General features: G+C 44.8%; 3 protein-coding genes across 3 annotated transcripts; 1 reads left to right on the forward strand and 2 right to left on the reverse strand.

Annotated features, from left to right (window-relative positions):
* Positions 1-444: 444 nt before the first annotated feature.
* Positions 445-900, forward strand: LOC128306081 (histone H4). The gene has a single exon (XM_053043724.1). The coding sequence runs from the start codon at positions 506-508 to the stop codon at positions 815-817; it is 312 nt and encodes a 103-aa protein (XP_052899684.1). The 5' UTR covers positions 445-505; the 3' UTR covers positions 818-900.
* Positions 901-2,197: 1,297 nt separating this feature from the next.
* Positions 2,198-4,194, reverse strand: LOC128310704 (damage-control phosphatase ARMT1-like). Its single transcript, XM_053047407.1, has 4 exons — positions 3,777-4,194; positions 3,367-3,699; positions 3,136-3,295; positions 2,198-3,050 (listed from the first exon to the last, which is right to left on the reverse strand). The coding sequence occupies exons 1-4, from the start codon at positions 3,857-3,859 to the stop codon at positions 2,298-2,300; spliced, it is 1,329 nt and encodes a 442-aa protein (XP_052903367.1). The 5' UTR covers positions 3,860-4,194; the 3' UTR covers positions 2,198-2,297.
* Positions 4,195-4,470: 276 nt separating this feature from the next.
* Positions 4,471-7,023, reverse strand: LOC128297139 (protein vreteno). Its single transcript, XM_053032709.1, has 3 exons — positions 6,757-7,023; positions 5,412-6,687; positions 4,471-5,343 (listed from the first exon to the last, which is right to left on the reverse strand). The coding sequence occupies exons 1-3, from the start codon at positions 6,969-6,971 to the stop codon at positions 4,753-4,755; spliced, it is 2,082 nt and encodes a 693-aa protein (XP_052888669.1). The 5' UTR covers positions 6,972-7,023; the 3' UTR covers positions 4,471-4,752.
* Between the last annotated feature and the right edge of the window lie 2,273 nt (positions 7,024-9,296).

Below are 9,296 nucleotides of genomic sequence, written 5' to 3' on the forward strand. Positions count from 1 at the left end.
AAATTTTCATTAGAGCAATGTTACCAGTTTAAACGGTCAAGTATTTTTGTTGAAAACTGTAACGTAAATTAAATTATGAATGAACACAAGTATACAAAAGCGGTTTTGTTTTCGGCAGATAATGCACCGGTTTGTGAGTGAAATAATAGCTATATTGCAAGAAGTAATTGTAATTCAATACTGCCATGCCACAACGATAATTACTTCCTAAGTAAATTACGTTCATTGATGTAAAATAACAAACTAAAAAAATACATACAACGTTGTTTACACAGAACACCCACTGTGGGAACGCCAGATTTTGGCGGCAAAAACGTCTGGAGCGGCGAACGTAGCGCTGTAAACAGCTGCTCTCACCGCTGCCAACATGACAGAGCGTACGTTCGACCGTGGTTATATAAACAGGGCAATTTCCACGGTAACGCGTTATTCGAGTGTGAAGAAGCAATTCTAGCGCATCGTCGCCGTTAAGTTCCGTGTGAAAGTTAAACCCTCTTGAAGCAGAATGACTGGTCGCGGTAAGGGAGGCAAGGGTCTCGGAAAGGGAGGAGCCAAGCGTCATCGTAAGGTGTTGCGCGATAACATCCAGGGTATTACGAAGCCCGCCATCCGTCGTCTGGCTCGCCGTGGTGGAGTGAAGCGTATTTCCGGACTGATCTACGAGGAAACCCGTGGCGTGCTGAAGGTATTCCTGGAGAACGTGATCCGCGATGCCGTCACCTACACCGAGCACGCCAAGCGCAAGACCGTTACGGCGATGGATGTGGTGTACGCACTGAAGCGCCAGGGCCGTACGCTGTACGGTTTTGGAGGTTAAGCGCACACTGCCCTCTCGACCAGTTTGGACACACGGACGGTTTACCCCGAACGAACATCATGGATTATTTCGTCTGAAACAAAAACGGCCCTTTTCAGGGCCACTGATAGAGTTCAGTAAAGATATTTTTCGACTTAACAACCTTCCGATCGCGTCGCTAGATTTATTGTAGCTTTCTGTGTAGACCGCGGAATTCGGTTCAGTGAAAGTGGCATGGGAACACTGGATTTTAGCTCCCGGAGGGGATATTGCAAATACCATTGCCAATCGTGTCCCAAGATGGCGGCGGCGTCATGACGCGCCTGCTGAAAAAGTTATGTACACTTGCATGTACAACCGGGAGGGTCTCTCTTTCGAGACGTTTCTCTAAGCGCTTGCAACTAATATTTTTAAACCGATCAGTAATGCCAGAATCCAGCTGTTGGTAATACAACTCGCCCTGAGAGAGGACTTGCAGTTGCTGGCTTTAAAATGCAGAGTGAATTGGTATAGTTCCTGAACAAATGGAGGGAGACGTTTTCGGCAAACATACTGTATTAGTGTGTGTGCGTGATGGGCAGTATTGAGTTTTGCGAAAACTTCGCAAATGTTTTTAAATCCATTCTTAGATCTGCTTGTGGTTATTAAGAGCAGCATAAAAGCAACAGCAAGCAGATTGTATTGGGTAAAAAAAGCAAGAAGATTTCATTCCGATTGCATATTTTATGAGGAAAATCTAACATAACCCCGGATCATATATGAAGGTGTGTGCGTGTGTGCGTTAAATGTGTGTATTTACTGTGTCGGTTAGGCAGCGGTCTAATGTATGAATTCGACAGCTGCTCCGGTAGCATATATGTTGCCAGCCATAATATTCACTTCAACATAAAATTTATTAATTAAGTGTAGATTTATTCGCTGAAATTGACATGAAATTTGAAATGTTTCCAGCAACATTAATAGACCATGGAAGCCACCGGCAACATGCCTGCACATAAACATATTAGACCGCTGCCTTAGATGTTGGGTTTGTAGCGCAGTAGGCTGTGGTCCCATCTATGCACAGCACTAAAGCTCAGTTTGCACACACAAAACACGTGTTTGGTTTTACGGGGCAAATCGCAAATAAGTTAACAGGAACCATGATTGCAGGGATTATCAGGTATAGAGAGAAGAGGAGAGGGAGTTACAAAAAAAAGAGAGAAACGAATATATGCATCAGCGGAATAGGAGAAAAGATATGAAGACAAAAGAAACGAGTCAGTTGAGTTAGAACTGTCAGCTGGAATAGATGCATTCCGATTGTGTTGCGTTTTAGCGTGATCCGAAAAGTGTATTTCCTGTTCAATTCACGACAATATTGACTGTGATATATTTTATTAAACAAACTTTAAACAAAAATGGTAACATAAGATACTTTATTAGTAAACAACCACATAACCAAACCAAAAACGGTCAATAAACAAAAATTAAACCATTACATGCGCACACTTGCACACGATCATTTGCCGGCAAATTGTAATACACCGTACTCTCCAGTTACCATCCAGGAAGCGTCCTTGCGCGTCAACTCATCGGCCATACCTTCCGGTAACCCACAGATCAGATCCGCCTTAACGGTGCGTAACGTGCACAGATTCGTTGGCAAGAAACCCCGCAACGCCTCCATGAACGGTGTGCTGTACGGGAAATTAAAATCGCCCAACAATTTGCGATAGTTTAGATCACCCTTGAACACGAGCAGCTTGGCCTGGGACAGTGTGTCGTACAGTGCCGGTGCGATGGCGCGCATGCGATAAAACTCGTACGGCGACGTCCAGAAATTATCCACCGGGCGCATCTCGAGCGCACCGGACGCAAAGTGACGTTTTAGGCGCGTACCGAACTGTGCCAGCAGGGGCTGAGTGTCATGGGTGGCAAGCGTATCGAGCGTCCACTGCATGTCCTTCGGTGTAACGTCGGAAATGTACCACGGAATGGCTTTCACGTTGAAGCACACCTTTGGTGCGAGTTTGTGATGTACGATAAAGTCGGCCAGACACAGATCGGTGAACAGCTCATAGCCGGAGTTATCGTTGATGATCTCCACGATGCCGGCAGCGGGTCCGGTTGCGATGCAATGCCAAATGTCCTGGGTGTGATCGCTAACGATACACGCTTCCAGTGAGTCCAGCAAGCTGAACGGATCACCATCCTGTTTCACATCCTGTCCAGCACTGATTGAGAGATCGCATCGATTGCCCCAAAGATTTAACTACAAAAGGTAACAGATTACTTGCTTTTAGAAACTGATCTTTGTCAATTCTTTCTCGACCATCAACAATGGCTCAGTTACTCACTTTTAACAGCTTACGAAAGAACGAACCAATTTCTTCTGTCGTTTTAGGTTCTTCATTGAAGGTTTCTATTGAGCGCAGTACGGCAACCATCGCATCGTACGAATTGGTGAGTGCTTTATGCTTTTGCTGCTGAAAGTAGTCCAACTTTTGAAGGGTTGTGCTGCAAAAAAAAAAAGGAAATTGTCACAAAGGATGCCAATTTTTTTTAAACGGTCCCATCACTATAGTTACGTGTTTTCGAATATGTTATTCAATCGCCGGTACATGTAAGTTTCCGCATACAGCCAGCAGGCTGAGAAGTAAGAATTATCCTGCCCAAGATCCTCGATGAAGGCGTTCCAGACCGTTTCGTCCCCTACGGCGGTACGAATCGGGCGGAAATCTTTATCCGTCTGCAGTTCATACTTCAGCTTAGATATTTCCCCAATCGCGGCCTTCAGCTCTTCGCGGGCCGTTTCTCCACCGAAGTTTTCCACAATCTGTTCCTTGTCCTTCGACAGCTGATCGATGACCTGCGTCAAAATGATGGGCAATCGTTCGCGCATAGTGTAGAAACCGAACCCTCTGTTTTCGTTGCGTAGAATAATCAACAATAGCGTTCACTTTATCACTCGCCCAAAATCAATAATAGTACAACTTACTGCTTGTATTGGCCCTTTAGCGGTGCATTAAAGGGTGGCTTTTCGTCGATGATGTTGTACTTGGTTGCAAGATCCGTCGTCATCGTGAGGCAGTGTTGTTGTTCGTACGATTAGCTTCGATGACCGCTACTCCAGAGTGTTTTGATGCAATGATCACGCAGGCAGTCAGCACGGTCTACCCACAGCAGGGGAGCATAAATTAAGCACCCCGCACACTTAAAAATGTGCTATTTTTAGAACCTTCGCTTTTCCCGGTTATGCTGCGGCACTCGTTAGGATGGTTTCGCTTTTTCCGTCCTAGACAATAAGCTACAGCCAGAAGGAAGATTGGCTAATGTGATGAATACGCACACAAAACCCGCTTGTCTTTATACAAACAAGTTGTTATGGAATCACTAGACCTCAATGTTCGCAGGAGGCTGTGTTGTTGTCGGAAAGAAGAAAACACCTCTACACGGCAACAGCAGCAACGCACAACGGCAATCAGCTGTTTTGCTGCTAACTGTCAAAATCCCTGTGGGTTGATCAAAAAGTAACGCGCACAGTGGCACAGAGAAGAACAAAGGGGTTTTTTATGTTGGTGAAATATAAACGAACTGGAATCCACTATTTCCGTTCTTTTTCTTTCTGGATTTACAAGGCTGACAGTGGCCCCATTGAAGGACAATGTACGATGAGCTTTAGTTGTACGATGAGTTTTCCCGGTTCATTTGTTTTACAAAAATTCATCACATTCAAAATTCTTTTTTGTTTGTAACAGCTACATTTGGTGCCGCCTAACGTGTGAGGATAAAAAGATTAGAAAAGGCTTTATCCTCGCTGCTGGAATGAAGGAGATATATTGTCATGAGTCCATGTTGCATGATTTCAAAAAAATGTCCGAATGTTGCTTAACGCAGAATGGACAAAAGTAAAAAAAAAATGCTAGGAAATCGCTTTATCCTTGTAGCCTGGGATGAACCAGTTTTATCCATTATTACTGCACGTTGCGCGATTTCAAAAAAATATCCAACTCGTGCAAATTAATCAGGGTGTACGTTTCCTTTTCCTGGGCACTGGGTAATCCTTCCACGACGGTGTTTTGGCTTATATCCACCGTGACCAGCTCGTTTTCGGGCAGATATATGTCGAGAAACATGGCATCCAACGTTAGCCCTTCTGCCTTTGCTTCGTCCAGATGGGCCACCGTACCGTCGTGCGTGCGCACCGCTTTCGTTGCCAGCTGGATCGGTATTTTGCGAATGTTGGAAAGATCTACCAGCGTCATGGAACCGTAATCGCACAGAAAGATGGCCGGTTTACCGTCGCCAGCCGTTTCGTAGCATACGCCACGGTACCAACGCTTCAGACACTCCACCAAACACATTTCTCCTTCGCGTGGTAAATACGATTGTTCGAATTCGGCCACCTTCTTGCCGTAACATTCGAGCATGCTCTGCAGGTTCTTGAGGTAGGGCAGATCTTCCAACGATATCCACGTTATTCGGCTGTCCAGCAGGATGGTTGTACGGTTCAGGATCATAATTTGCTTACTATTACCGACCGCTGGAGCTGTTTGGATAAGGTCCTGAAATGAACAACAGAAAAATATCTTTATCGGTCGGCAAAAGGCACTTGCCCATCGTTTCACGTTACCTTGTACATTACGTACGAATTGCTACGCATGTTTTTGAGTGGGAGAATCTTGATAAGCTGGTTGATCATATCATTCACGCTTTCTCCCTCCGGTGTTTGCAGCTGCACATCCACGATGTTGTTACCCTCGAGTCGGTAATGCATTCGCAAAGGACGGTCCTTCAGACTAAGCAGATACTGTACCGCCTTTTCTCGCTCACCTTGCTCATCCGTAATGTTCGTTAGGCACACCTTGTACACGAGCACCTTCCGGTGCGCTAGCGCGGGATCGTCGATCAGCAGTAAAGCATCATTACTAACGAACACGACCATTCCGTAATCGATGAACACGCACTTTGACTTTTTCGCATCGACATCCACGACCAACACACGGCCATACACCCCCAGTGGTTCATACATCGCCAGATAAATGTCACCCGAGGTGGGCGCTTTGCTCTTGACGACGGGTGCAGCATTCAGCCCGGCAGCAGCAAACTCTCCGATCGTTTCTACATACTCCTCAATGGCGGATTTCTCTGCCGATCTTACATAAATGCGATCCGGTGTTAGAATGGCAGTAATAATCACTTCCACCTTCGTCGGAAGAGGATCTCTCTTTAGTACGTTGGTCGCTGCTGGTTCAGCTTCTGCATCGCTGTTAATGTCCGTTGGTGTGCTGCCGCCCGCTCGTTCTCCTGGCGGACAGTAGCGATTATGTTTCTCGAGGTGCTGCCGCTGATGTTCTATGCAACAGTAGTGGGTGCCACAATCCTTGCAGTAGCTGAACCCTAACCCTTTGCAAACCACACAATATTTGAGCTCAAAATGAGCGCGCTCCTCCTCGGTCAGCCCGCGGTACGTGAAGAATTCCCCGTCGAAATGATTACGCTCGTCAGCATATTTTTTTTCTGAAGCATTGTTACGTTTTTGCAGTTCCTTCGGATCGTAGAACATTAATTTGGGTGTATCAAACAGTTCCTGCACTTTGTAGATGCGGAAAAACAACTCCGGATCGGTGCGCCTTAGGCAACCGTCCGTTAGGCAGCGATAGTGTGCGCTCGTGGCCAACGATTCTTGTGCGGGAAAGTTGATCAGCAATGGTAACGAGAAGCCCAAGTTGAATCTTCGCTTTAAGCTGGTGCGTTCCCAGCTTTCGTCCGTTAACGGCACATCTTTAGCCTCGTCGTTTGGTGTAACAGTTTTGACCGTAGGTAACGTTTCTTTCGCCATTGCCAGATCGGCGTTGTAATTGAAGCCAAGCTTCATGTTAAGCTGCTTTACAGCGATTGCCGCTTCCCTGCAGATGGTAGGAATCGATGAGTGATGAGCAGAATCGTGCGGTATTACAATATGCGATTCCCCTTACGTTTCATTGGAAAATTCGACGAACGCTAGACCGGGTGTGTGTGTTTTAAACGCATTAACCACCGTGCCATAGGAGCTGCAGAGCCGATGTATACCTGATACCGTCAGGTCGGCAACATTGTGCAGCACAATTTTCTTTGTTTGGTCCACCTCCGGATGGTCTAGCTGCCAGCAATCAGCGGTCTCGGCATCAGCACCATCTATTTGTGATTCCATATTTGTTTTGTGCGAACTAGCGATTGTTTACCGGTGAAGTTTTGAGTTTGTTTACCGCTCCTTTCCGGAACGCACATTTGCCGGCTCCGGATGGTTTTGACAGACAGAACGTTTGACATTTGCTGTCGAATTACAGTAGAAGCCATTGAAATTGTACACATTTCTTCTCGTGCTTAAATTGGCAGTTAAATAAAATGGTTTCAAAATGTTCAATTGTTTTCCAAAAATGAGGTTGATCGTAATTCATTTCAATGAAGGCAAATTACATCATAATGCACAGAAGAACATGTTCTGCAAATAAAAGATCAACATCGAATAAAAATAATATAAATTTTTAATGTGTAATTTGTGCTGTAAAATACACTTTACCATTTTAAAGACAAAAATACGCACAAATACTGACAATAGAATAGCATAATAAGGCTGTCGAACGATGATATTGTAGGCTTCAACTAGTCAACTAATAGCATGTAAGGTTGAGGCACTTGTAAGCAGTTCTTAAACAGCATTCAAGCTGCTTTACGTATTATGCCATTTTCTTTATTTGTTCAACTTTTTGAACAAAATTACGAGTTCTGGAGAGTTCCAACAGAAGTTTGTAAGATTCAGTAACCTTTAAGTAGCTTATAAGTAGCAGACGCGCTGCTTTATACATGATTCTTTTTTTTATGATTTTTTTTAGAGAAAAAAGATAATGACTGAAAGCTTTTCAACATAATTTCTGATGCTGAAGGGTTTTAGCTATTTCCAAGTAGTTCAACTGTTAGACGAATTTACTATCCTGGAGGTACTGACGTCCACAAACATATAGATGAAGAACTTAAGCTGCATAAGGTTGACCAAAGATCAGTTTGTCGGAGGTAGGATGCAGCTTCTCGAAAGTAATATTCCAATTAAGGACCATGACTCCTGCAGAGCTATTGATGACCTCAACTGCGTCTTCTCTAAATTATAGTATAAGGCAAAGGTTTCTCCCATTCTCTCCAAGGTTTGGTGAGAAATAGAGTTAGTAAAATCAACACTATAGGAAAAGCAACAAAAAATAAGGCAAGTTCTATCAACCCATCCTCAAGTATCATGGCTCTGGGAGGTAAACCAGAGTATATTCTGATAGGAACCATAACTGTAGGCAATGAGAAAACCACCCTAAAAATGTATATTCGCGTGCGCGTGCCCACGCCGGATGGAAAGCTTGCGTGTTTTATTGGCCTAGCAAATGGTTGATGCCAACCCAGCGAAAGTCCTCCCGTTTATTCCTGGGCTAACTTTTCTCATTTGCAATAAATCATCTCGCACTTGCAGGGTGCAGGGTTTTGGGGGCCCCGAACCGAACATTTCCCGAAAAATCACTGTACGCAGGATGGTGCGTTCGGGTGTTTTTTTTCTTTTATTTTCGGTAGCGGTTACGAAAGCTCTTTGTGGATGGCCGAAGGATATTCGAATGCACATCGTCATGTTTAGGGTCTGGTTTGGAATTTTTCGGGCTGAAAGGTTTGTTTTTTGCATGGCGTTACAATTTTAGCTACCATCAGTTTGACTGAGTTTAACGGGGCTTACCACTTGGCACGATGCATTTCATTGCCTCCACATAGTTTGCCTCGAAGCCACTCACTGAATAAGATGAATGGATGGAACAGGCACCCTAACTAGACGCGGGTCCGGGTCGTTTGAAGTCTGCTAGGTCAAAGTTTTGTCAGTGCTGCTATTTCGTTGGGTGTTTGGCATCGACTCCCCATCCTTACCACTCTCCCCCCCCAAAAACGATCCCTGTTTTCGGGTGACCATGATTTATGACTTAAAGGTGAGGCGAAGAATTTTGCGCGGGAACACACTTGTCGCAGCCCACGCACATCGTCAGCTGTGGCTGGCATGAAAGTAAGGAAAAGCAAAGAACGGATTGAAGGAAAAATGGTGAAAGAAAATCAATAAACGTTGTGCGCTGTTTTCCCGTTGTAGCGTTACGGTGCGTTACGCGTATTTGTTAACCCCTGTACACACTGCACTGCAACGTCTGCTGAGATCGCAACGCAACAACGCGTTGTATTAACATTTTCACCGTGAAATGGAAAACACTAAACGTGAGAGAATGTGTGAGAGCAATCTCTCATTGTAGCGAGGGGAAAGATTTACTGTTAAAAATATCTTCGAAATTTTCCTCCTCTCGGTCGAGAGAGCAATCGGAACTGAACGAAAGTTCCGAATGCGAGCAATGGTTTTTTCTTCGGACATTCACGTTTGAAATGAAACATGCTGGAGGAAGACAATTCCACCTTGCTGATGGATAGAGCAGCCCAATTGTTTCATAGTTTTAATTGTCCAATCGCT

The sequence above is a fragment of the Anopheles moucheti genome, chromosome 2 (assembly GCF_943734755.1).
Source record: "Anopheles moucheti chromosome 2, idAnoMoucSN_F20_07, whole genome shotgun sequence".
Taxonomy (NCBI): Eukaryota; Metazoa; Arthropoda; class Insecta; order Diptera; family Culicidae; genus Anopheles; species Anopheles moucheti.

Excerpts from the sequence above, each read along its gene's own strand:
- LOC128306081 (XM_053043724.1), top strand. The coding sequence starts at position 506 with ATGACTGGTCGCGGTAAGGGAGGCAAGGGTCTCGGAAAGGGAGGAGCC.
- LOC128310704 (XM_053047407.1), bottom strand. The coding sequence starts at position 3,859 with ATGACGACGGATCTTGCAACCAAGTACAACATCATCGACGAAAAGCCA. Across the intron at positions 3,700-3,776 it reads CTAAAGGGCCAATACAAGCA|AGGGTTCGGTTTCTACACTA; the intron begins GTAAGTTGTACT and ends CAACGAAAACAG. Across the intron at positions 3,051-3,135 it reads TCTTTCGTAAGCTGTTAAAA|TTAAATCTTTGGGGCAATCG; the intron begins GTGAGTAACTGA and ends TACCTTTTGTAG.
- LOC128297139 (XM_053032709.1), bottom strand. The coding sequence starts at position 6,971 with ATGGAATCACAAATAGATGGTGCTGATGCCGAGACCGCTGATTGCTGG. Across the intron at positions 6,688-6,756 it reads GTCGAATTTTCCAATGAAAC|GGAAGCGGCAATCGCTGTAA; the intron begins GTAAGGGGAATC and ends TACCATCTGCAG. Across the intron at positions 5,344-5,411 it reads ATTCGTACGTAATGTACAAG|GACCTTATCCAAACAGCTCC; the intron begins GTAACGTGAAAC and ends TGTTCATTTCAG.